This window comes from Varanus komodoensis, unplaced genomic scaffold, assembly GCF_004798865.1.
Source record: "Varanus komodoensis strain SLA01 unplaced genomic scaffold, ASM479886v1 scaffold1, whole genome shotgun sequence".
Taxonomy (NCBI): domain Eukaryota; kingdom Metazoa; phylum Chordata; class Lepidosauria; order Squamata; family Varanidae; genus Varanus; species Varanus komodoensis.
The window spans coordinates 8,930,797-8,958,430 of NW_025335268.1; the positions used below are offsets into that span (position 1 = coordinate 8,930,797).

The 27,634-nt window shown below is 44.7% G+C and overlaps 1 protein-coding gene across 7 annotated transcripts in view; it reads left to right on the plus strand.

Moving 5' to 3' along the window:
- Window positions 1-27,634, plus strand: part of GALNT14 (polypeptide N-acetylgalactosaminyltransferase 14) — a 301,246-nt gene that overhangs the window by 233,965 nt on the left and 39,647 nt on the right. For all 7 annotated transcript variants that reach the window (XR_006415464.1, XM_044437167.1, XM_044437510.1 and 4 more), the window contains 3 exons: window positions 7,231-7,298; window positions 7,616-7,681; window positions 17,884-18,005. Coding sequence is in view for 6 of the 7 variants with exons in the window: in XM_044437167.1 (XP_044293102.1) it covers window positions 7,231-7,298; window positions 7,616-7,681; window positions 17,884-18,005 (256 nt within the window). In the remaining variant the exon portion in view is untranslated. The remainder of the gene's footprint in view (window positions 1-7,230; window positions 7,299-7,615; window positions 7,682-17,883; window positions 18,006-27,634) is intronic.

Below are 27,634 nucleotides of genomic sequence, written 5' to 3' on the forward strand. Positions count from 1 at the left end.
TCTTGGTAAGTGGTACCACCTAAGCTGTCCCAGCATTCACCTAGTTGAGGGGCATTCCCAAACTGTGCACTTGGTCCTTCTGCCTTGCTTGTTTTCCCTGCTCTGTCTTGTCTGGTTTAAGTGTCAGCTTGTTTGTCCTCATCCTTCCAATTCCAGGCGGGGTTTCAGCAGCTTGCCCAGGAAAGAAGCAGTAGAAATGGTGGCTCCTAGTAGCCTCGTGCAAATGTTGAAGAGCATAGAGGACGGTTTAGAACTTGGTGACATGCGGTAGGGCAATAGCTCTGTGATGGAGCAAAAATCTTGTAGTGCCTCCTTCTTCCATGGATGAATAACACTGTGCCTCCAATGACTACCTCAGATAACTGCTCCAGAATGACACCAGTATCAAAAGTCACTGAAAGGTCAAGGAAAACCAACTGAGTTATGCTCCCCCATCCATTCCTGGGGAAAGCCAAGGGTAACCAAGGATATTTCTATTGTAAATCCTAGGCTTGAACTAGGATTGGAATTAATCCAAATAATCAGCATCATCCAACATTAGCTGGAGTTGAAAAGCAGATACTTTGCAGATACTTTGCCTAAAAATGAAAGATTTGATAACAGGAGGAAATTATCAAATTCCAATGAATTTAAACAAGGTTTCTTCAATAGTGGTCTCACCACTGCTGCTTTTAGGGTAACGGGAATTACCCCTACCCTCAGGGAAGCATTAATCTCTTCTAAGGTCCAATTATCCAGTCTAGCTGTGGTGATTCCCCAAGACAGAGATGGAAAAGTTCCAGAGAGCAAGCATTGGGCCTCAGTCCTCCAAACAGTTTGTTCATTTCTTCAGGTGGTACATTCTGAAATATATCCTTGATAACACAAGTAGACAACGTTCTGGTTGTCTCCTGCTCTGGCTCTGTTAAGTTGTCACTGATGTGAGCAAGTTTGCCTCCTGCCATTTTCTCATAATGGGTTTTAGAGGACTCGAGTTGTTTTTCGGGGGCCACTCCAAGAAGGTCTTCTCCTCTTCCGAGCCCACAAAAATGCTCTTGCACAACACTGAGCAGGTACAATGGTGGTGGCGAGGTAGCATCTCTTCACTGCTATCCCGTCCAGAGAATAAGATTTAACCAGAATTCTTAACTGTGTTCAGACATCCTCAGTCTGAGTCACTCACCGCTTGTGCTCTAGTTGCAAATGTAGTCACTTCATTGCCCTCAGTTCCCCTGAATGTCAGGCTGTGCAATGCCTATGCCTGGGCTGAGCATATCATACTGAGGAGGGTTGTCCCTCCTTCCAAGTAAAGACGAGAACCTTAACAGAACCACGAGCGGAGCCTGCAATGATCACAGAATGTATCACCCTCCTAGGGCAGACCATCACATTTGGTCCACTCTACAGTGCTCCCAGGCAGTTTAAAGGTGAAAATAGATGGCTATTCTTTATCATGCATGGTTGGACATTGGCTTTCAGAATGTCTTCGAATATAAGATTAACTTGATTTCTGGGATATGCTCCTATTTTTGGATAAGAAAAGAGCACTCTTTTACATGCAGAACTCCCAATGCATTCATAGTTTGACCCAAGTCAGCAGACTCTTGATACTTGAGCTTTAACACCTTTCCAGTACATTTATATTTGATCCTAAGCAGTGACAGTTTCCTAACTCAACAAGACAATTGGGAAAGTGGAGTGATTTGGGAGTTATTAAATAAAACCAAGACATGATGTAGGTACATGAGTTTTTCTCTAACGGGCAAGATGGAATGGGAATGAACTACCCCCCTCCACCCAGTGCGCCATAGTCCTGATCGAAATTCTTTCTCACCTATTACTCCTTTTAAATAAAGTGAAAGTGAGAAGAGGCACCTGGATACAATCTCCAAGTTCAGGAGCATCATGCCTTTGAGTACCAGTCGCTGGGGAAGAATAATCACTGGCCACTCTGAGAAACAGGGTACCAACTAAGTGGGTGCTTGGTGTGCTTCAGCAGGATGCTGCAGAGCTTCTTACGCTTTGATGTCTCATCTAGTTTGGCCCTTAGTAACTACCAAACCATCCTCATTTGCCAATTGTACAGGCAACACGTCAACATCTAAGTAAAAGGTTATTGTTTCTCATTTAATTCTGTTGGCTCATTAACAGGTTTTTTCCCTTGTAGTTTTTTCTTTCATTTTTACCTGTTTTGGTTTCCAGGCAATCAGCGCCTGTTAAATATTCTGCCAAGCGTGATATTGCTCTCCCGTCTCCCTATTCTGACATACTCCATTGCAGTAATTTGCTGAACTCAGCTCCCATACTTGGATTCCTTTCTTTTTCATTTTTCTTCCTAAAAAGCCCTCAGAACCAACAAACCTATTAATAATAATAATTAAAAGAGAACCTGACAAGTGGGAACAGCACATCTAAATCTCATTCTGTGCATAAGAAAGAAAGAGAAAAACAAATGTGAGTCTTGTGTGAAGGAAGCGGGGAGCATTCCCTTGCTACTGCCTCTCTTTAATAGGTCACTTTGGGCACAATGTTATTACTGCCCCAAACTGTCTGACATGTATTAGTCAGTGGCCTGGCTCCAGGGTCCTTTAACCTGAAAACTGGGACTTGGAACACTGGCCCTGCCCCTTCTTGCCCCTTTGCAGCTGGCACAGAAAGAACTGCACCCGCTGCCTGTCCAAGGTCAGGAATCAGCCTTGGAGAAGAAGAAAGGGGGAACACTGTGGGGCAGAAAGGGGAGGAAGCAGAAACCAACAGCTTATGCCATCTCCAAATGGCACCCCATCCTCTTTCTCTCTTAGGACTCAAAGCTCATTATGTCTCTTGTTTACATCAGATTCCACATTTTGTTGTTTTCTTTTCATGTTAACATGGCTCCGTACCTCTGTGCATATTTTTGCAAGTCACATCGCTGGTGCATCTCTTTGAAACATATGTATTCTTCTCCAATTGAATAAAGTGCATTTTCAAAAGTGCACACTTTTTGTGCAAATTTTTGAAATTCCACATGCTGTCATTTAACTTTTTGAGAGGAAGGCCAGGAATTGCATTGCGAGCATGGAAATGCATGAGACTTCGACTGCCCATTGTGTCTGTCATGTTCAGGGTTTGCATCTTTGTGAGGTGTGTAAACCATTACAGAACAGTCATGTGCATGTTTCCTCAGAAGTCAGCCCTAGTGTGTTCAGTGGAGCTTACTCCCAAGGTATGTGTGCATGGATGGATTCACCTTCAGTGGCAGAGTAAGGCCCATTAAACAGAATGAGACGTACTTCTGTGAACCAATATAACTGTAAGGTCGAGGGTACTTTCTGTTATGGGACCGTGGTACATTTAGCTGTTGGCAGTCTAGTGTATTGTGTTCAGTCCCACAGTCATGTCCGATTCTCTGTGACCCGATGGACCACAGCACACCAGGCTGTCCTCTCCTCCAGTATCCCCTCGAGTCCACCCAACCACTCACACACCACACCAGTGACTCCATTCAGCCACTTCAGCCTCTGCCATCCCCTTCTCCTTTTGCCTTCAACTGTTCCCAGCATCAGGGTCTTTTCCAGTGAATCCTTCCTTCTAATTAGGTGACCAAAATATTTGAGCTTCAGCTTCAGTATCTGTCCTTTTAAAGAACAGTCAGAGTTGATTTCCTTTAGGATTGACTGCGTTGATTTCTTTGCAGTCCAAGGGACTCTCAGGAGTCTTCTCCAACACCACCATTTAAAAGCATCAATTCTTCAGTGTTCAGTCTTCCATATGGTCCACCATTCACAGCCATACATTGCAACTGGGCAAACCATAGCCTTGACTATACGCACTTTTGTCAGCAGGGTGATGTCTCTGCTTTTTAGTATGCTGTCTAGATTTGGCATAGCTTTCCTCCCAAGGAGCAAGCGTCTTTTAATTTCATCTATATGTGGATTCAAAATGCTGCGCTGAGATGCTGTTCTGCACGTGAATCAGTGACTTTTTCACATATTTATGCTTGTGCCACCCAGAGATTGTTGCACCATGACTTTGTATTAAGGGCTACTTTCCTTAGATCTGTGTATGCCAGCTTGGAACAAAAGCAAAGCTGGTGTCATTTTAGTGACGTAGAAGGCCAAGGTCAGGGTTAGAGTTTTCCATTTCACTTCTTGTTGATCTTGACGATGTAATATGGTTATCCTGCCTTGTAAATCATAGAATATTCAGGGCGGAGGGCAGAATCAAAATTAATCAAGCGAACATATCCCCAGGGCCAGTATTCTTCTCTGTAGTGGGTAGCATGCGGCATGCTGTCAATTGCTTATGGCCCATTGACCAGTGGGAGACAGCTGTCTTTGTTCTCCATGTGGGTTCTCCCATCACATGGGGAAGATAGGCTATAAGCAGATTCATGATGCAGTGGCCAACAACCACTCCTGCCACTGGTTTTTGCTTTTGCCTGCTAGACCCCAAATCATGGACAATTACAAGTTATTGCAAAACGAGAGAATTCTATCATTTAATAAAACCACAATTAAAGACTCGAAAATACAGCACATCTACTAAGCTTAACATTGCTGTGGGGTAGGAGAGCAAACAACAACTTTTTCCATTCATTTGCCTATTTGTCTCAATTCTAGTCCATTGAAAAAGCGCCTCGGGATAGGAAAGTCTTTATTGCTACAGGAATTAGTCAAGAAGGTTGCCTAGAGGGTGTCTCTCACTAGCCAGTTGTACACCATTTGTACTATCCATACAGTTTAATTACTGTATGGCATCAAAATGTGTTTGTTCTCAACCAGCTTGGATGCATATGGACCAGTCAACTGTACCTTGATTGGCCAAGTTGTGCTCCATGCACGTGTGTTCACCATGCTCCTCTGTAAAGGGCATGTTGTCTGAAGATAACCGCTCTGGGTTCATTCTTAGATAACATCTTAATCTAGTTTGTAGGCTACTACAGTGCGAAGAAAAGGCAAGAGAAGAAATGCATAAGTTCAGGTAATTAAATTTGCTTGAAAGAATTGATTTATCAACCAGTATTAATCAATATGTTTAGTCAATGCCAGTTACAATGGGATTTTTAAAAGCCTGCTTTTTGTTGGTTCCCTTCTGTTCAGAATTGTGGGCAATCTTCATAATCCACATATTTTGCTAATCAAATGAAGATTTTTTTCCCCCAGACAATGTATTATTTGCCTGTGTTGTTAAAAAAGGGAAATGGTTATTTTCAAATAACAGGCATAGTAAAAGATTTATTTAAAAAGTTTGGACATTCCATTGGCTTAAAACAAACCAGCTTTAAATTATCATGCAATGCAAGTGTTTACATCGATAATGGTTGCAGCAACCTGTAATTAAAGATGTCCAAAAAAACCTTGCTCCTCATGAAAATGGCTTCTTCTTAAAGCTGACATTACCACTAGTTATGAAGGTCAAGCTTTTAAATGACAATATTTTCTTAGAAGTTCTTTCAGATACTACTTCTATCTTTTGATGTTGACAGCCGCAGGAATATAAATATAATGTCTATGTGACATTATCATTGTTTTATTTGTACTCTATATTGCATTGCGTTCCTTGGAAACTATTCATAGAACTTTGCCATATTTGCTTTTATCTTTTCATCCTTTTTGCTGATTTTATTGCACATTAGTCCAAGGTGCCCTCTTTGTGGCTTCAGGACCAGGAGATTCCTCCTGGTTTATGAGGGAGCTTCAGACTAAGAAGCCGTGGGATTGATAGCTCGACCACTCGAGCTGAATTATTATTGATTTTTTAAGCTATTACAGCACCCTCAGTGTACAAGAGGTTGTATAGAGTAGCATAAGCAGGAATACACAGAATTCTGTCCTCCCAGATGCTGGGTCTCCAGAACAGAGAATGCAGAAAATCTCAGAAAGAGAGAACAGAGAGACCAGAATAATACTGCAGGGGTATGAACAGGGTCCCTGTGGTGACCCTTCCCATTGACACGTTTCACCAGCAACTGGGTTTGCTGTGAAATAGTTTTCAGTGGATGCTGGAAACTGTGGGTTCAGATCAGTTGTTTTGTTTGCTGGAGCTCAGCCCCTCTTTTGTTTTGTACTCAGTCTTTCAGGCAGGTTTTTGTCCATCGTGGTGCCTCCTGTAACAGCCATGTTGTGGTGGCGCCCAGGACAGTGTCTCAGGTGGCTCATTCCAAAAGGTTGCCTTCCCCTGGAATAATGTGGAGAAATGATTTGACGGGCAACATAAAATTTGCTTGTATCAGGGGACAAAAAGTAAGCCGATTGCTTAATTATCACATGGGAAAGGGGGATTTAAGTAGCTTGCTTTGTTGAAGCAAGCAAGAAGGTGCTACTGCATATTCTGCATATTGTAGAGGGGAAATTCTATGCCCAGGGAGCACAATGGGGCAAACCTGACATAGTATTCATTTGAAAGTCCAAGCTATAGTGGTATAGTCAGCAACAAGTCTGCTCTGCTATACCAGGAGAAATAACCTGGTGCTACCCCAATGTTTTGAATTGCAAATTCCATAAGCCCCAGCCAGCATGACCAATGGTAATGGACTGTGGGAGATGTAGTCCAAAATATCTGGAAGGTACCAGGCTGCCCACTGCCATGCTATACTGTCAGAGTGAGAGAGTCAGGACAGATGAAAGGAAGTATTGCTTCAATTGCACTATTATTATTATTATTATTATTATTATTATTATTATTATTATAACATTTCCATATAACTATGGAAGTCACACTATGGAATTCACTTAACCAAGATTCAGCCACCAGTTTGGAGACTGGAGAGAAGGATTGGTTCAATTCATGGAGAGAAGGCTATCAATGGCTAGTAGTCCTGGTGCTTGCATGCTATCTCCAGATCAGAAGTAGCATGCCTGTGTATACCACTTGCTGGGGAACTTGGGTACGTGGGTGCTGTGGAACTCAAGTCTTGCTTGCAGGCTACCTGTAAGCAGCTGGTTAGACACTATCTGGACACAGTGTTGGACTAGGTGGATCTTAGTCTGATCCAGAAGGGCTCTTCTTACTTTTCTTACTCTCTAACAGCTTCTGATACTTTCCAGTGGAGATTATTTTTTTCCTCATACAGTAAAGTAGGATTGCAGTTCTTGTTCTTGCACTTAAGTGCTGATGTGGGCTATGTTATATATATATATATATGTATGTATGTATGTATGTTATTGCCCCCAACAGTCACTTCTCTAGGGAAAACATCATCTCACGATTTTCTGGGTTTTATTTTTCTGCTGAAATGCGGTCATTTGTTCTCTTTTTGTGATTCCCCAGTGTCCTGAACCGAACCCCTGTACGGCTGGTGCATGAAATCATATTAGTAGACGACTTCAGTGATGATCGTAAGTGATTCACTTGAGACTGAAAATGGGGGGCATGGGGGAGAACATGTGTGCTGGTGTCTGTGCGGTGGTGACCTTTCCCGGGGCTGAAAAGTCGAGCTTGCATAGAAGGGGCCAAGGTTCTCCTGTGTTGTTACCACTGGTCTTCCTTGACTTCCTGATGGGCACTTTCTCCTTTTCAGTTGTGTCACTGGGAGTTAAGTGCACATTGTCAAGCTCCGTAATGTGTCCCTTCTGTCCTCCCTCTTGCCACGTGGCTGTCCTGAGGCCTCTGAAAGGAATGAAATAACCTGGGATCTCTGTTTGTGTTTTCAAAGCGGATGATTGCCGTATGCTGATCAAGCTACCCAAGGTGAAATGTTTACGCAACAGAAAAAGAGAAGGTGAGTGCTTCACAGCCAAGCCACAAAGAAGAGTAACAAGGGAGGGAAGAGGGAAAATGATAGGCTATAAAGTTAAAAAATGGCTCTGTTTGGTTGTTGTGGGTGTAATGTGCTTGGCTTGTATGCTCCTTTATAGCAGGCTTGTATCCTTGCACACAACTACCTGACGTAGAGCCTTGCAGAGCTTCAAAGTCTGTGTTCATTCAGTAGAGACCATTGCTCCAAGAAGAGGCAACCATCTGGCACATCCACCGGGCAACGTGGTCTATAGGGTGATCCTGTCAACCTTTTTGTTTTTTTCAGACTGTGTAACAAGTTCATTCTTTCACATATTTTCATGAGTAAATGAACAAAATAAGCGCTATTCCATCCAATTCTAAAAATGCATCTGAAATAACTTTCAGATGTCAGTGCAAAGAATGAAAACTAAAATGCGGTTTCCTTAAGCATGTAATCCCCTGCAAGTTTGGGCCAGAAAACGGTCCTTGGACTCCCAGCATTACACAGCCAGACAAATCCTCAGAATTCATCAACTCAGCGTTTCCTTAGAACTGAAGCAGGCTTCAAATTCTTTGCTAGTTTAATTGCCATAAACAGAGCAAAGTTGAAGGAACATCAGCAAACGGCTAAAGTGCTAGGGAAGATGCACATATTCATGTGTCTGGTAATGGGATGCAGCTGTACATGCACCCCAAGCCAAGCTGGTTCTTCACTTTCTTATCCCGAAAGAAAAAAGAAGGCCACCTTGTGGAGTATTAGTTGCCACCATTTTTGGTGCCAGCCTGCTGTTCCTCAGGGACCTGGAATGACTGGGGGCCTGGGTCATTCTGGAAGAAGCAAGGGGGGGGCAGGCTGATGCTTAGGGGCAACAGGGGTCTCGAGGGGAGAAAAGAAAGACTCTCCAAATGCTACTGACACTAATGGGGAAACCCACCTCTCAGAAATTTTTGGAGGATTTCTCAAACAGAAATTCAAAGAAAGGCTTCCTTCATCTTGTTGCTCTCCAGCTTCTGTGAGGCGAGATGTGAAGCTCAGAGGGGAGGGAGCAGCGGAAGACACCAACAACCTGGGAATAAAATGTGTTGCTGCTGCTTCCCTGTGAGCCTGGCCAGTGCAGCATCTTCTGAGAGGCACGGATTCTGCAGGCTTGCAGATCAAGCTCAGTGCTGTTTTGCAGAATTACATGCAAACCTAGTTATATGAAAATACAAAATGAACACTCAAAGACCTCCTTTTAAAACAGAAGTCGTGTTTTCTGCATCTCTGATCTCTCTTCAGCCTCCACTGTGTAGCAATCTTTCCTTGTGCGTTCTTTACTCATAGATCATAAGCTGAGCCTCGCCTTGTCTTTTGTGACTCACCACACCATGAATGGCAACCATTTTGTGGTGGTGTGTACAGCTGTTTCTCAAATTGTTCATATGGCCATAGTCCACACCCCACCTCAGAAAAGTTGACTGCTTTTGTGCTAGTGTATAAAAGGAGGTTGGGTTCAAATGCCACTGTAGTTAAATATTCATTTAATATTCATAGACAAATGCTTCTGTTTCTCAGCTTGAGCTTCCCATCTATACATAAATAATAGTAATTTTCTCCTCACATGGGTTTTGTGATGACAAATAAAGGCTATGCTGCACTTTCTAAAGCAGAGGTGACTTGTAAACCAAAAAACTGAATGAGTTTCTTTCTTCCAGTTCAGCTGATGTTCTGTGTCTGCTGGGATTACAGCTCTTCCAATTTGGGCCAATTTTATAGCTTGCTTACCTGTCAAGGAGCCTCTGAGCCAGTCTGAACCAGTAGCAAAGTCACATTCCATCACAATTAGCAATCTGCAAAAGTTATCTGAGCCCACAGCAGGATATAAATTTTGTCACATTAAAGCTTGCCTTGGATTAAATAATCAATAGACACTTAATTTTATATGTGTAATGCTTATTTATTTTTATGGAGGCCATTTAAAACCATAGGTAACAAGTCAAGAGGGTCCCGTGTAAAAGAAACTAACGTCGTGGCTAAACTATGAAGGGGAGACTTCACAATAGACTAAAATGGTGATAGTCTCCCTCTCCCGGTTTACGTAAATGTAAAGCAAGGTACAAAATTATGGCAACCATCAGAATATCCCTGTGAAGCAGTGAAATATTCGAAGGAGCACAGCTTATGTAGCACCTATACATTACTGCCCGCTTTTTAGTGAACTGCTCTCCCCTGTATGATTTTTGTAGGTCAACAAGTTAAGTGATGGGGCTTTAGGTTTTTCGGGGTCTTTGGGCAAGACACCCTCCTTCGCATACGTCGCTCAGTGAATCCACCTTCTTATTGCCATTGTCTTCGAATGCTATCGCCCATCCTTCTCCTCTCATAATTGGTACCACTTGCATGCTCGACCATCGGCTGGTGAGCAAGGAGACAGTGGCGTCTCTCATGACTCCCTTGCACACCACTGTTGTCAAGACCAGAGTGAGAGGTGGGTGAGCAAGGAAGTTGTGATGGTGAGGAGTGGGAGCATGCCCTGGGACTCATGTCAGTGGGGCCCTGCTGGGGTGTGCATCCTTCCCAGCCATGCCTAATCTCAGCACTGGTTCTGAAGTTCACCCCACCAAGGAATAGCACAAAGAGTCCCCACAGAAAAAGGACCAGTGACCTGTCTCTCTTCCCTAGCCTGAAGGCCTTCTTAGGCTAGGTGAGGCCAAGGAAGCCAAGTGACATCAGGACGCTCTTGTTTGGTGATCAAACATTATTTTGTATGACACACTAATGGAAAAATGACCCTATGTTGGGATGAATGTGACCTTTGCAGCCACTGTATCTTGCCATTTGCAGCCATTATATCTTGATATTTCCATAGCTGAACACTTTTGGTAGAAAAGAAAGCCTTTCTCAAGGTTTAAAATGTTCTCCACAAGATGCCCCCACCCCAATAAGCAACCATTCCCCCCCCCTTTATTTTACTCTTATTTGGTGCCCCTTTGGCAGGGGCTTCAGTTGTGCCATATTTTTAGTACAGGATTCTTCTTACTGGCTCAGTGTTCCAGCCAAAGAGAAAGCACGTAGCTGATGAAAAGATAACTGCTTTACTGCAGTTAGATTACAAATGTACTCTCCACAGGGCTGCCCTGGATGGTGGTTCAGAAGCTTCAGTTTCTGCAAAATCAGGCAGCCAGATTGATTGCAGTGACTGCAATTCCTTTGGACTAAAATTCCTGATGGAACACCTCTTCTGATAAAAGCCTAACTACCATGTTCATCATTTGCGATCTTACTTCCAGTACATCCTTGCAAGGGATATTGGGGGGTAGCAACAAAGGAGGGGTCCTTCTGTGTCATGACCAGTCTGTTGTGGAGCCTTCTTCTTACTGAAGTCCTCCTGGCATCAAAATTATCATTCTTTCAGTGCCAAGTTAAGATTTTCCTCAGTTCTGACACATTTGACAGCAAATATGAAGGTGTGGGGTGGTCCTATTTTGTTTTCTTAATAGTATGTTTTATATTGCATTTTAAAGGTTTTAAACCTGTGTAAACTGCTCAGAGCTTTGGCTTTGGGGTGATATGCAGAGATGATGATGATGATGACGACAACGACATGATGTCGATAATCCTTCACCCCAAACCACAATCAGAATAAGGACAATACTTTCTGCATTATCTCTGAATGGATGGACTGTTCTGCCCTGTTCTGCAGATTACATCCTCTAAGTATCACTGAAAAGGGGTTGCATGTTTTATCAGGAGCAACAGTCTCGTACTCATCGTGTCCTCTTAGAATCTCAGTGTTCATTGGGGATGAGAGAGGATTTTGTTTCAGATTGCTTTTAAGATGAATTTAACAAAATGGGGAAATTTCTTCATATTTGTGTTGGAGAAAAACTTGAGATTAAAAAAAATGAATGGGGGAAACACCAAAACTGACCAATTTGTCAATCCATCCCACAGGTTTGAGTACTTATTTCTTAGATGACTGGGTTTGAATCCTTGAGTTAAGGGTGAATCATGGCAGTGGGGCCGAACTGGACTGCCACCTTGTCATTTTTACCAGCTACAGGGGCAAGCGGACACAACATGGCCCTCTCTGTGTGTTGGACATTGCTGTACTTCTTCAGGAAGGTTGATGCAGATGGCTGAGAATTTCAGTTTGGTTCATTTCTGATACAGGTTAGGCACTGAGTTTAAAAGACTGGCTATGATCTAGCTTGAGGTTCACACCCCCAGTGCTTAGGTTTGGCTAGACTCCTGTGTGCAGCCATTTTGTGTTAGCTGAAATCTGAATTTTTCAGGGAGAGCAAATGAATTGCTGGTTTTGATACATTCCTTATGAAATAGAATAGGTGTATGGCATTGTTGTAAAGTGCTAGTAAATAATCCATGACAGATGAGGCATTCTCCCAGAAATAGGGACAAGAGGTTAAGTGCAGTAGATAATGCTGGAACTTCCACATCTTCTGTATGCTGCCTATCATCCTTCTTGACTGGAAGACCATCTTCTTCCTACTGTCTTTGAGTCTGCCCTTTCCCACCAGCTTCCTTTCAAGAATCCAGGTAGGCAGGCAGATTTGTTATTCTGGTGGTATTGGAATTGCCGCAGTAGTACTTCTTGGGCTGCCAGACTCGGGTGGGATCAGCCATTTTGGGGCTCCTCCCCTCCTCAGCATTGCCTCCGTTCTGCAAAAGGCACTGTAGCCATGGGGAGAAGGAGCAGACTGGATTCTGTTCCTGTGCGCCTGCGTTGTAGCTGCAATGGTTGTGGACTAACATGAGCATCAGGCCCGAAGTGGCATCAGAGAATGGAGGCCATGTTGCCTTACTTGCACACTCCAACCTGTCCTTTCCCACCAGGCTTTTGTGGAAACCAGGTGTGATGAAAAAATGAGATTGGGTAATCATGAGATGAGGCCTCTTCCTCTCACAGGTACCCTAAAGCTGGATGGGAATCAGGTAGATCTCCAGATGGTTTGGACTTCACTCCCAGAAGCCCCTCTGTATTGCCAGTGATCAAGAATGCTGGTGGTTGATCTAAAACATCTGGAGAGCAACATTTTGCTCACCCCTGCCTTCCTTCTTCCTCCCTATTGCAGTAGTGCAGAGATGAAGCAACTGCTGGGAGGCCATTGTTGAGCCGAGTGGAGGGGCGTTTCTCCATCACTTCCTATTCAGGTTAGCCTGCTGTGAAAACTTGCTGCTAAGTAGGCATCATTTGACAGAGATAATTTGCTTACGGTGGCTTTTTAAAAAGTAATTGTTTGTGTTATTAGTTAAGGGGAACTTATCTTATTTAGATATTCTGTACAGTGTACAATTGATTTTAACTGGCAAATTAATCAGTTAGTGCCTAAGAGTTAAATGAGTTTTCTATTCAAGGAAAACTTTTAATCTGTTGACATTCCTAGTCTTCATGCAGCCTTTATTACTTTGCCTACCTGAAATTTCTATTACTGCTGCTGGAAATTCATTTTCGTAGGTTAGTGTACTGTGAAATCAACATCCGCCAGTAACCAAATTCTGCCAATCTGGGCTACTTCACATTAGGGAAAATGGAACACAAGTACTCCTAAAATATACCCAATGCTGCCTCTTACAGACCATTTGGTGGACCTCCCACAGACTCCTAACTCACCCATCTTCCTCTAAACCTGCCTCCTCTAACCAATTACCTTCCAGATGTGCTGAACTGAAATTCCCATCATCCCCAGCCAGCACGGACACCAAATTGAGGAAGACTCACTAGGCATTCTTCAGAAATTACAAATTTTTACAATATTGACTTGACGGGAAGTTCTAAATTACATTTCACTCAGATACAAGAAAAGTCCCTCTAAGGTTACTTAGCCAAGTAAAGGGAGGCAGCAACTGGAAAGCATTTTGCCCTTCCCCAGTCCCAGTTTCTGTGTTAACTGTGGAGAGAGAGCTGGCCATCACAGTCTCCTTGCACTATTCACAATTGATAGTGAGCTACTTGCATTTTGTTTGTGGTAAAACACTGAATTGACCTCAAGGGGCAAACTGGATGTCCAAAGTGTGTGTGTCAGAATGCATTTTTTTTTTAAAGACCACAACTTGAGATTTTCCTTCAGTCTTTGCTTAGCCATGGTAACTGATGAGCTTACTGCAGATTAATGTGACTAACCTTCTGCAGATCAAAGTTTGGATTTTTTTGGTGTGTTTGTCCTTTCTCTGCTCATAAGTTTCTGGGTCCTTATTTTCTCTGAAGGCAAAACAGAACTTGGGCTTCTAGCATTTGTATTCCTTCGCCTTTTTCCCTTTATTACTCATGTCCTGCATTTCTTTCATCCTTTCCCTTCAGGACTCATGCCAGCACAAATGGCCAACTGAGCTGCTCATAAGTAAACATAGGATGATGCTCCCACTCTTCTTGTCTGGCATGTGACTCCTAGCAGAGAAAGGAACGCAGGAAGAGAGGGAGAAGAGCTGCCTAAATATCCTCTCTCCTTGTGCCTGAGTTGTAGTGCTGGCTGGAAGTGAGATGGGACATGCTTTCCTTTTTTGTCCAGTATGCAAGATTCCTAAGGCTTAAGCTGGAGCTGTGAGGAGGGATCCCGGAGAAGCAGGTTCCATAAGCATCTGTAGCCTGACAGTCCAGGCAAATCTAGTCCTGGCTGCAGACCTTCCATGACTTGTTCTAGGGGGACCTAGGTGGTGTTGTGCAGCTGGGCTTTGGACAGAGGGCACCTGGAGATGTCAAATCTCTGCTCAGCCATGAAGCCTGTTTCTTGACCTTGCGCAAGCCTTTTCTCTTAACCTAACCTGCCTCACAGGATTGTTGCAAAGAATGGGGGAACCCCGCTACTCTGCCTGTACTGCCTAAACAAATGTGACAGATCGATAGACTGCTAGTGACTAGCAAAGCTGAAAAACCTCTGGGCAAGTGACTCCTCTGCTTACAAGATCGTACTGGAGGGATAGCAGGGAAGTTCTTTCAGGCTTTCATCTGGCCCCTGTCCACCCAGGCTGGCTGGCCTTGAGTGGAGAGTTACAAGACCTACTCGGCATGCATGACGCTTGTTCTTTGAATCCGTTTCTGTGCTCGTAAGATCGATGGCTCTGAGTTCAAATTGGTTCTGGGAGGAGTGAATGCTAGTAAAGATGGTCAGAGGCAGTCTGAACTAAACAGCCCCCCCAACACACACACATACCCCTCAGTTTTAAAGGGATTGCTCTATTAATATATCCAGCAAGTCTCAGCTGCAGCTTATTAGCCAGAAAATTAGAACAGGCAAAACAAAGCCTGGGGTCTTCTTTTTAAAGCTGTTTGTTCTAACGAAACAGATGAGATCAGCTCATGCTGCCTCTCTGGGATCTTTTTTAATACATTTAATTAAATTGTATTTTAAAGATTAAATAGATACATACAGAGGATGAATATTGTCAGAGCAGGCTCAGGGGGCTATTAGTGAAAACCCCTCTGCTCATTTTCCCTCCGCAAACCATAGTCTAGATTAATATTTTCCAACCTTTGTTTGTGGAACAAATAAATAAAAAGAAAGCGTTTGCGAAGTGAATCACAAGTTTCAGATGTAGAGGTTTGTGAGTGTGCCATCCCCAGTAGGAGCAGAGGCAGGGTGGCTAGTCCGGGCCTTTCTGAGTCAGATCCTGGCTTAATTATGCTGCTGTAAATTAAGTGCTAGTCTGCTGAGTCACTGACTTCCATTCCATTGATAAGGCTCCTCCCACAGTTGCTGCAATGTCCTTTGAATGCCAGGGCTGGTGCCTTGTTCCACATAGAGAAATTAATCCAGGGGAAAGTGATGCATCTTCCAATCCATCTTGCATGCTCCCAGTAACAAAGGACACACTCCTATGCATGTTTGGACAGAAAAAAGGCATGCAGCTCCCAGCATGCCCCAACCAACATGGCTGGCCGGAGCATGCTGGGAGTTGTAAGGCTGCTTCTATCTCAGCTCTGCATCGGATTGTGCCCTAAGCCTGCGGTTCCAGACATCCTTACTTGACATTGTGCCTTACCAAGCTTTAGTGGACTTTTTTCCAAGTAAAATGCCTGATATGTACAATTGATCATTATAACTTTGTAAGTTGTAGACTCAGACAAGAAGACATTCCATACCATTCTCACCCCCACCATACCACTCTCTTTCTCTAACCGAACACTTTTCTTTTCAACTTGAAATAAATGACTTGGACCTGAGACTGGGACCACTTCTCCTGATGTGGATCCCATAGAAAAAGTGTTCCAAACTGACTTTGAATGGTAGGTGTAACTTCCATAGGGTTTAATATTGGTGTTGATCATCTCACAACGCAAAGTAGGCTCGTTTTATGGTTTTCTCCATTAGATATTCCCAGCAATAGCACATGGATGCATGGAGACAAAGCCTATTGCTGGGCCCAGGAGACCATAAATGGAATGAACAAGCTCTGTATGTGGGTAAAGTTCCGAGCGACACCGTCAGGGTAACAGTACCCTGTGGAGTTTTTCTGGAAGCCAGCCTAGATATGACTTTAATTGCATGGATTTGGGTGGGGTTTTAAAAAAGTAATTCAAGGTCCTTGGGGTGATCCCCTCCCAAGTCTATATATCATAATGGGATGGGTGGGATTTTTGTCAGGATTATGACTGGAGAGTGAACAAACGTAGTCTCCTTGCAAGTTCTCTGCATGATGAAAATTTGGCCCCCAAATTCAGTTAGAAAATTCACTGTGGTCTAAAGTTTGATTCCGGAGTTTCCAGCATGGTGCCCACTGTGCCTACAGACAGCTTTCTTGATGTCACCAGACTTCTGCCCCCCATGTTTATTTTACTTATTTTTTTAAAATAAGAAAAGATTAACTGGGAGCCTAGCATGGTGCAAAGTGAAATGTCAACCTCCAACACAATATTTATTTTCAAGAATGCCTCAGAGTCCCATGTCTCTCAGCCTTAGTCATTTGCCTTCTGTGTAATGAATGTGGGTTTATCATTTGAAGCTCAGCTCCTTTCTGAATGGGCAAGCTCTACCGTGGCAGCCATTTTGTGAGAGCACCCACAACACTCTCAACATTCCAAATGTGGCCTGTGGACCCCTGGTAGCACTTAGGAAAATTCTACTTTGATCTTACAATTCAGTATGAGCCTGTCTCAGATTTTATGCTGGTCCGATTGTAGAAATCACTTAGAAAGAGAATCAAGGACTGACTGAATTGTTCCGAGAGCTCTGAGTTGTAACATTAAAGTGCCTGCCTGTAAAGCAACTATTATCATATTATTAATTGAACAAGCCGCCCAAAGAAGACTGTGGAATCAGCAGTCCTCAGAAGTTTATCAGAAAAGGTTTCAACAAAGATTTATAGAGAACACCTGAGGTATAGGATATCTTGCCTTGGGCGTGGGCTGTACTGAATGACCCACCAAATCTGTTCGGAATCTACAATTCCCCAGTTAGGCTGTTGGTCCAGGGCGAAGCTGCAGAGTTGCCGCAGAACAAAAAAGGTGGACACTAATGTTGAAGACGTAATGGCAGTAGTGAAATACTTGCTTTCTCTTTCCTCATCAGGAACAATTGCCACCTTCTTTACAAAACTGTGTTCAGGACTTGGTATGGGGGGCTTGCAGTTCACACCACAAAGACATGTCAGTGCTTTCCACAGAAACAAATCTGGCTTCCCTTTGGAGATTTTGTGTGTTTCACTAAAGGCAGAAGCCCTAAATTTGGTACAGATGTTTTAGGCTAAAGTTGGGTGGCAATTGAGTTGTGTATTTGATTCCTCAGGAGCTGCCTAAACACTTCCATGATTTATATAATTATTGTCTCTTTTTTCCCTAGTGATAACCAAAAGAATTATCTGAACAAAGTATGTGTGCAACAGCCATGCATTGTTTATAGGATACAAATTCTGTATCTGCATTTCTGACATTGCTAAGAAGTTCTGGAAGGAGGAAGCACTTCTTGGTTGCACACAGTGAGTGCAATCCTACACATGCTTAGACAGGAAACGTACCTGCAGTTCCCAGCATTCCTGGGCCAAGGGATTGCGACGGAATGCTGGAAGCTCTCGGACCCTTTTCTTGTCTAAATATGCATCGGGTTGCAGCATGACATGGCCTGTTAAGGCAGGGCTTGGAAATGAAAAGGATGGAAGGAGCACATGTGCTTACAGAGGGGTTTTCGGTGGGCATGCCTGGTTCACAAATAATTTTTTGCTTAGATGTTCAAGGCAACCACATGGACCTGAGTTTGTGTACACCTTAACAGGTTTGATCCGGTCCCGCATTCGAGGAGCAGACGTGGCACAGGCAGGTGTTCTGACCTTTCTCGACAGTCACTGTGAGGTCAACAAGGACTGGCTGCTGCCTCTCCTACAGAGGATCAAAGAGGTGAGTGTGCTGGGTGGGGGGCGCTCGGCCAGCCCGTATCCTGCGTCTGTGCCAGGGGTGGCAGTGTGCGTTAACTGTGCTGGCAAAAAGCCATGGAAGGCCAGCCCTCGGAGACTGAGCACCATCACAGAAGGAACTGTGCCACTGCAAAGCCGCTTCTTCCATTTGGCCTGGTCTCTAGCACTGTGACAGGCAAGTTGGAGCTTTGGGCCAAAAAGGGACTTTCCCTCACCTTTTTGTTGAGGACATCCTGGCTGCCTCAAAGGTGCTCTGCCTGTGACACACAGGTACGGTTCTGCCCTATGAGGAGAGACTGAGAGAACTGGGCATGTTCAGTCTTGAGAAGAGAAGACTGAGGGCAGATAGTACTTGAAAGGGTGGCTCAAACAGGAAGGACAGGATCTCTCTTTGATCATCCCAGAATGCAGGACATGGAATAATTGTCTCAAGTTACAGGAAGCAGGTTCTGACTAGATATCAGGAAGCATTTCCTGAGTCCAGGAGCACTATGACAATGGAACCAATGACCCAGGGAGGTTGTGGGCTCTCCCACACTAGAGAACCATCTGGGAGGGATGGTTTAACTGGGAGTCCTGCACTGAGTGGGGGCTTGGACCTGATGGCCCTCCGGCCCCTTCCAACTCTACTAGTCTGTGATTCTACGAATCAGCATTCTTCACCTGAGCTCAGGCTTTGTTAATACCATAGTAGTGAGCCAGGGGAGGGTGATGTTCCACTTCCATCCGGCGGCCTTTTCCTCTTTGGGGAAGAGAAGTTGGAAGTAGAACATCAAGTATTGCATATGAAACCCACCTGAGGCCTTATTAGTGAAGTTGTGTGGGAAAAAATCTAGTCTTTTATTTTTTCACAGAAAATGTTCCATTTCATTAAATCAGAACATTAGTAAAAATGAATGGGTGCCAACTGCAAATACAATATTAGAGAAGCCTGGCAGATTTACAGTTGTAAGTAATGTTTATCAAGTGATTATCCCTTTCAAGTATGTGAGAGAATGCAGGTATGTAACTGAGATATCCTACCTTGCAGGGTTGTAGTGAGGATAAAAGGGAAGGGTGGCTTCATGAAAGAAAAGAGAGGGTACACATGTAACATTTATCTCTCAGTGCGACATGGCGCTAATACTTAATGACAGCAAAACTGAAGCTGCTCCAAAAACCTTAGCAGAACAGAGCTGAACTCAAAAAAGATAAGTTATTTCGCGTGTTTCTTTGGGTGGCTCAAATTAGCTCATGTGCCAACATTTTCCAGTACCTTAATTGTTTCTTAAAATTAATGCAGGGGGCAATCCGTTGAGGATGTCCATAGCCCTCTGAACGGTCTTAGGGTCATATAAGGGGCCTATAACAAAGGTACATTATATTGTCTTTAAATTAAAAATGTAAAGTGTTTAGATAGCATAGCACTTAACGATACAATCCTATATATGTTTAGACAGGGAAAGGTCCTAGAATCCTGAGAGTGGTAAGATATTTTCCTGTCTAAATATGCATGAGATCCTGCCATTTAGTGTGTTCTTCCAACTTTTTAGGTCAAATGCTTACAGTGCATGTTTAACTTTGTTGTTTACTAAATGCAAGTAATAAACATGCTGCATTAGATCTCCCTAGGGGCAACTTGTGACTCTCCAGATGTCTTGGCCACTGACTCCCATCAACTCTAGCCACCAAACCAGTGGAGAGGATAATGGGAACTGTTGGTCACATCTTCTGGAGGGCTACAAGTTGCCCATTGCTGTTCCAGGGCACCAGATTATTTTCTGATGCAAACCAAATGTTTCCTCTGCAAATAGCCCTGTGCAAATTAAGCTAATCTGCACTGAAAATGTTTCCAGAAATTTGTCCATTCATATCATGGGGGGAACAATTTTAAGGCCCTTAAGTGTTGCCGGGGGACCCCTAAGATAGCTCCAATTCCCAGCACTGAGGTCAGAGGGGGGACTGAGGGGGGACATGATATCCCTCTATAAGTACTTCAAAGGCTGTCACAAAGAATAAGGTCAAGATCTCTTTCTACTGATGCCAGAGAGTAGAACATGGAATAATCAATTCAAGTTGTGACAATCCAGATTCAGGCTGGACATCAGGAAAAATTTCCTCACTGTCAGAGCAATACAGCAGTGGAGCCAGCTGCCTGGAGAGGTGGTGGGCTCTCCCACACTGGAGACAATCAGAAAGAACCTGGACAGCCACCTGAATGGGATGGTGTAACATGGTGTCCTGCAACAGCAGTGGTTTGGACCCGATGGTCTTCATGGCCTCTCAAAACTCTACTATTCTATGATACCCCTGAAGTGATACCCCTGAGGAATGCTGCCCACTAAGATGAAAATGGGCCCTGACTGAGTCTTTTGTGTAAAGGAAGAGGACCCCAGTTTAGAAGCAAAAAAAGAGCTGCAAACAACACCCAGTACAATCCCAAAATAGAGCCATCCCAGGAAAAGCGCCCTACCCCAGTGGTCTTTATCTCCCACATATTTTAAGATCTGCTTCTCCCCCACTTAACAAGGTATCAGATACTTACAGTGAAAATAAGCCTGCGGAGTTGCTCTGTATGGGCAGTCAACATCCTTCTCTTTCTGAAGTCACGGCATCTTCAAACCCATTTTGAAAGGTGGACTGATAGCCCGTCATGGTTATCCTGTGAGCGAAGTGGCAACCATGTGACGGGCCATTCGGCGAGGCAGCGTAGAAAGGAGGATCCCTTGAGTAAGCAAATTAAGTTTTCAGAGCCCCAGGGCTCCTGTCAGAGTTGCTGAGTGGTACAAGGGGAATAGGCGGGCATGGCTCCAGCCAAGTTTTTAATTAGGCCTATGTTCAATTCCCAGTGCTGCATGATTTAGGGGAGTGAAGGCTCTTTGAATGGGGGCTGAATTTAATTTCATGCAAATTAAGCTTTAATAAATTGATTTAATGGGAATTAAATCCTGCTGATTTTTTTTCACAGCAGACAATAGTGTTCTCTTTCTGGTAAAGACAGAAACATGAGATTAAAGCTCCAATATTGCCCTTCTCATTCTGATAAAAGCACAGCTATTGTGTCTCTAGACCCTTTCCTTGAAGATTAAGAACACTTCAGTACTTGTCTCTGACCCTGTATCTTGTCACTTCAAGGAACTCACTTTGCCTTTCCTGACTGGAGGTTGCTTTCTGTAAAATGGGCGCGTAAGCATTGCCCCAAGGCAGGCTGCCCCAATCTGGTGCCCTCCAGATGCGCTGGGGTGCCAATGCCAAGAGGCAAATGCTAGGCATTCCCAGCTGGGGAAGTAGCATTGGTTACTCATTCTGTGCTGAGCCGATATATGCAAACAAAGGCGAATGCATAGCAGTGCTCAGAAATAACTATCTTAAATGTTTGTTCAGTTTCTAAACTGCATTAGCCATAGGCCATAGAAATGAAATACAACTTATTCCAAATGTGCACAAAACTAGTATAAGAGGCATTCAAAGATCGAATTATTTCCAATGGCAAAATGCTAACCCTTGCAGCTCTGCTCTGAAACTTCACTTCTTTCATCCCCCTTAGAATTGCTCTGCAAACTGTGAAAGGTTTTTCTTATTAAGGTTCTTCAACCAGTGCATTGGAGCTGAACCCTTAGTCATTCTGGGCAACCCTGAACATTTATCCACTCCTCATTGTAATTTTTATAGCAGGCTTTTGTGTACAAAAGCAGGTATCATGCAAGTACATGTTACACCTCACAACAACCCTGTGAAATAGGTTTGGCTGCAAGGCCACAATTTGCGCAAAGATTCATGGTTGAAGCTTCTCCCTTGTCAAAGTCAATGTCTTCTTCACAGAGGGAGAAAAATGTTTATCAAGTAACCCCTTTACTGTATCTCAGCAGAAGGCATTAGCAATTCCATTGGTTCCTGCCCTTTCACCATCCTTATTCCAAGATGCTAACCACATTTACTTGAAAGTAAATGCTGCTGATGTCGACGGAACTTATTTCCAAGTGTGCTTAGGATCAGAGTTTATCTTGGAACAGTCCTTTCGGATGCAATTCATTTAAGCAGAAAAAAGTCCTACAACTCCCAGCATTCCCCAGCCTTTTTCTCTCCTCTTTCCAAACATGCCCAGGATCGTGCCTTTAACCTTCCTTGCTCCATTGCTGCCTCCCCATCCGCTCGCCCAAATCACACTATCTGATGCCGGCAGTGCCTTTCCCACATGAGATGCTTGATGAGTTGCAGCCAGCGGGATGGCAGCTCAGGCTGCATTTCCCTTGCAGCGCTGGGGAACATCACTCATGCTCAGAGCGGATGTGATGGATGGATGTGGATGCCATATGCAGCGGTGCCGTAGGAATTCCATTACATGGTTCCAGTGGCAGCCGCAGCTGTGGCATGGCCTGAATGAAGCAGGAAAGCAAAATGTCACTCCTGTTAAATTCTTTTATTTGTAATTTCTCTTTTCCCTTAAAAAAAAACAAAAACCTCAAATCAGAAGCATGTCTGAATACTTGAAACAAGTGTGGGCTCAGTGATTTCTTGTGCTCTTAGCAGCTTGCACTTCAATGAGAAATCTGCTTTGAGTGCCATGGCTCTCCAAAAGTAAGACATCTCAAGGGCTCAACACAGGGTGCCGGGGTGTGTGTGTGCATGCATATATGGGTAGTCAAGAGAGATAGAGCTTTTTGGAAATCAGTTTACATGGCCATGGAAAAAAAGGCACGTGTGCAATGCCAAAATGACTGAACAGCAGTGATCACAATTTCATAGATAAATTGTAGAATATGTTTTTCCCCCTTCACTTGGGATGCTCATATACAGGGTGGGCCAAAAGTATTGATCATATAGTACTGAACGGATCATGTTTAGATTCTTCGGAGTTCAAAATGTCCTTGATTGATATCGCTACACTCCTGGAACCTGTCCCTGTCACTGTGACACAAATTCCATTTAGCACCAATGTCAATAAAAGCTTGTGAGATGAACTTCAATTTGTCCACTGTGTGGGGTCCTCCATGACCCATTGGTACTGTATGCCTACGTTTGGCTCACATTTTGGGATGTATCCACACACTTTGCTGGCATGTGGCCCTGAGATAATTGCACAGATGCCATTCAGACATGCACACACAGCCATGTTAGACACACTGTTGTGCCTCGACCTCCAGCAAGCACCTCTGGAGTCACCTTAGAAGCCCTTTACTGAAGTGATGCCATGTAGAGTCCACAGTTCTGCTGGAGACAATCAAAGCCTGCAGGTCCAGCCTGTCAGGGAGGCCTCTGTACCTCTTTGAGCATAGTCCATAAATCCTGAGCTCAGCCCCCCCTGAATTCAGTGCTCACCAACAGTCTCACCTCCACACTGGTAGATCCCCAGGTGCCTGGAAACTTTTCCAGGTGACATTCTGTGGTCTCCAGCAAAGGCTCTGAGAAACTTCCCAGCTTTCAATTCTGGGAACTGGGTGCAGACAAGGAGCAACCCCCTCAGCCTGCAGCTGTGTTGGACTGGACCTTTCTCTCCTGCCCTCTTGCTGACATCTGGCCCAAGGAGACATCCCTTGCACACCTTTTTCCACACAACCCTTCCCCTGCTGCCCAGATGCTGAGGAGATGCCCTGACTGATCCAGAGGCACTAGTGCTGAGGTTGAGTCTCTCAGTGGAGGAGGATTAGCAGTGTCGGACCCAGTGCCTCTCCCCTCCCTGTTCCCAGGCCGTGAAAGGCCAAGCCGAGCTGAATTGTCCAGCCTCCTGTCACCCCGTTCCCCCTGCTCTTCTGCGCTTGGCTCTGTGGCTGCCCGGAAGCTCTGCCTGGACTGGGCCAAGGTACCCCACACACTCACATACTGACCCCCTGCCTTACAATGGCCCTTTCCCCCGTGCTGTCAAACTATTTTTTAAAAACCTGCCTGCAGTGGGTGGGTGTGATTTTTTCCCATCACAGCATTAGTGGGAGAACGCTTGGACTGAGGGTTGGGAAAATGCCTCTTTCCAGGATGCTTGGAGTTAATGCAGGAGCTGGACTGGGAGTTCCTTGTGCTATGTGTGGCCCAGTGGCCCCTCACCCTTTCTTTAAAGGGACAGAGAAGTCCCTGGCAGGGCATTGCCTCTATAGGAATGCTAAGAAGGTGCATGGTATAGCTTGCCTCTCTCACAATGGCTGGAAGTGGAGGCTGGGGGCTCAAGTGTCAGTGAGGCAGTGGAAGCGATACACCCACCCTGGGGGTTAAAGGAACTGCCATGGTGCTGAACCTCATCCCATTGCTTGCTTCAGCACCATGGATAGCTCCCTACAAGCTGGGTGCCGGCTGGTGCGGCAACACTGTCCTGCTGGCATCGGAGCCACTCCTAGCGCACTGGGGCCTCCCAGCCTTGACACTCAGGCAAGGGAACGAGTGGTAAACTGTGTGACTGCACTTTCCACGTTCCTGTTGGGCTGGAACAGCAAAACTACCTGGCAGTAAAGCTTCAAAGCATGCTGCCAGCAAGTCTTGCAAGTGTCCTCGGCATATTTCCCGATTGTATTTGTATGTGTGCATGCGTGTGCTCTACTAGGACTGGATTGGTCTGGCATGGGTTGAAGTCAGAGATCTGTGTGTTTTAGATACCCCCTTGTTTTCCTTTAGAACTGCTGTGCAGATGCAGCCTTATGCTTAGTTTTATACAGTTGTGTTTTTTCTTCCATGCCATTGAGCCAAACTAAAGTTAGTAGCTCAGAGAAATATGTATGTGCTTGTACAGTCAATGATTATTTTCTTTTCTTATAACCACAGTTCACATGGGAAAGGTGTGGACAGCTCTTATCTGTAACTATTTACTATCTTATTTGCAGGCAAAATCACATCCATCTTTTAATGCCAGCGTCAGTGTCTGTGGGACTGTATAGAATGTTAATGCTGCCACCTTCAGGCTGGTGCTGGAAGGGCAACTCATCTTACTCCACTGTGTTCCTCTCCCTTCCCCACCAAAGATTAATGGCCTTCTCTTAATTTGTTGCTCCCAGGCACAGTCCACTTTGGTTTAATAAACTCATATATTTCAAAGAGATCCGGAACCCAAAATGCATCTGAATCAGCAACTGAAGCCCCCCCTCCCCCACAACCTCACCTATATGTCACTTTCCATTTTTCATTCAGCAAAATAACCATTTAGCCAGATTTCTAAAGTATGGCAAATGTCCAGGAAACAAATACTCTCTCTTTGTGTAAGCAAGGAACAGTGTAATGGGAAGGTAAATTAGAACAGGGCGTCGAACTCCAAAGACCACTTAAAGGAATACTTACATGTGCTCTCCCAAGAAGAGTGCACATCACAGATGCAGAAGTAACTGATGGATGTGCAAGGTGCTTGTGGTGTTCCCGTGATGCTCTGATAGCGCTTGTGCACCTCGGCTGCAGTTGCAAATGGCCCCTCCACCTGCCTAGTTGGATCATGAATGAGAAATACTTGTCGCCTCAACGTACAATATTAGTGCTTCAGGACTGGGTTGTTGCAGCAGACATTCCCTCTGTTGATGGCGTTTTAGCTAGGAGAGCTTCTTTGTGGACAGAGCCACTTTTTGTGTTTAGCTGCAAGTCCTTGAAGAAGACAGTGAACGAAATAGGTGGGGTCATTCTGCAGCATCCAGGAGGAAAAAAGTAACTGGTTTCTGCAATGGGAGGTGCTGGCATTTGAATGTGCCTTGGTTTGAGCTGCTGTCTGCTATCAGTTCTGGGGCAGGATGCAAGAGGTACTTGGCATAGCAGTTACAGTGCTGGCCCAGGATTCCCGAGGCTCTTGCGCAAGGGGCCCTTTACAAGGCCTCCTCCACAAATGGGCCCAGTTCTTCCTCCGTTTTATTGCTGTTACTCACTTGGTGCCCATTCAGTACCCCTGCCCAAAAACAAAGGAGCAAGCAAGGTGATAAGGGGCCACTCTTGTGCCTCATTGCTGCCACAATTGTTCTGCAGGTTGCCAGCTTGAGACAAAAGCAGCAAGCATCCTCAGCTGGAATCTTGGGCTGCAGAGTGATAGAGGTAGAAGGACCAAGGCTGTCTCAGGCAAAGGGAGACATTTGGCAAGATGCAGTAGGGCTGGAACCAAAAGCAGCAGCAGCAGCAGGCGGCAAGGGTCATATGCCAGCAATGTTATGACAGAACCAGAGGTGAAAGAAAAGTCAAGAGCAGGCAGGAGTCCAAACAGGAGTGAAGACATTGCAGGATAGGAGGTGGAAGGGAAGTCAGGGATGTAAAGCAACAATCACAAAAGCTTTCATTGCTGCTGCAAAGTAAGCAAGACTGGAAAGCTTGTAGCTGGTCTGCAAGATTGCAGTGGTCCCAACCCTGCAAGCACCCACAGATTTGATGCTAATTCTGCAAGTACTTGCAAGGTATAGCTGGCTGCCCTTTCTGTCAGGCCCCCAGGGGGAGCTGCATCACTTCACAGATGCTGACACAGGTCAAGAGGCAGTGATATGAAGGGGGAGCAACAATAGGGCTAAGATATTCCAGGGGGCAGGAGGGTGCCCCTGCTCGGCCAAGAGTCTTGGCAAATGCCGAATTCTGAAGCCCTGAGATATTGCTTGTCAGAAGTTCCAGTTTGCAGTTCTAGAGGCTGATTCCTGGAGTCAGTTATGTAGGAATAACGTGAGATGTAGGAAATCTTCCAAACTTCCTTGTAGTTGATGTTGCTTTGAAGGACAGCTAAATTCATGATAGTGTCTTGACATTAAGGGGTGGTCATTTTAAAGATTATGATGGAGCCAAACAGGAAGGAAAGCCATGGCACTGTGTAGTGTTGATAGCTCTGCAAAAGCTACATGACCTTTTGCCCACATGAGCCTTTGGTTGACCGCTGTGGGAGGCAGATGCTCAGCTCAGTGGAACTTTAGCCTGAATCACCAGGCTTGTGTTTTAAATTTTGGAGGCTCACACTATTGTATGTGTCTTACTTCCCATCAGTAAATCAGGATAACTCATTTTTTGCTCACTATAACCCTGCAACATAGATTAGGCTGAATCACTGGGACATACCCAAACCTGTCCAGCAATACAAGCATACAGCAGTAGCTCAATAGGTTGCATGTAACTCAGTGACCGAAGCTGGGAGCTTGATGATCAGCTATCCATCAGGGAAAGAGGGGCAGGGGACTGAATCCAAGCTTGCCACTTCCTCTCCCCGGCAGCTAATTAGTAGCTTGGGTGGCTCAGCTGCATGTGAACCACCCTGGTTTCTAGCTCAGGCTGGGACATCATACACAAGTAGCTCCCATTTGACTTTCTGCCCAATACTTGGTTATAGGCCAGAAAGCCTCTTCTAAACATGGGCACTTGTAGCTGGATGGCTTCCTGTGATGGAGTTCTGGCAAAAGAATTCATCCACAGTTCAGATTGTGCTGATCTTAACCAAGATCACATGCTTGTCACCACTTCTATATAGCCCTTTTCTGCCTCCTAGTCCAGAAGCATCTCTTTGCATAAGGTGCCAGAGTCGTTTTCATCACCAGTCTTTCATGACCAGCACAACAGGCGCCGAGTTCCAGAAAAACATGCAATCTGATTTCCTCACAAGACTAGGAGTCATGCTTTTTACTGACCTTGCGCTTGGACTGGGACTTATTGTGTGCGCGTGCTTCATGTTGAAGTGTGCCTGTCAGAGGACGCCATTCGTATACCTGTGGG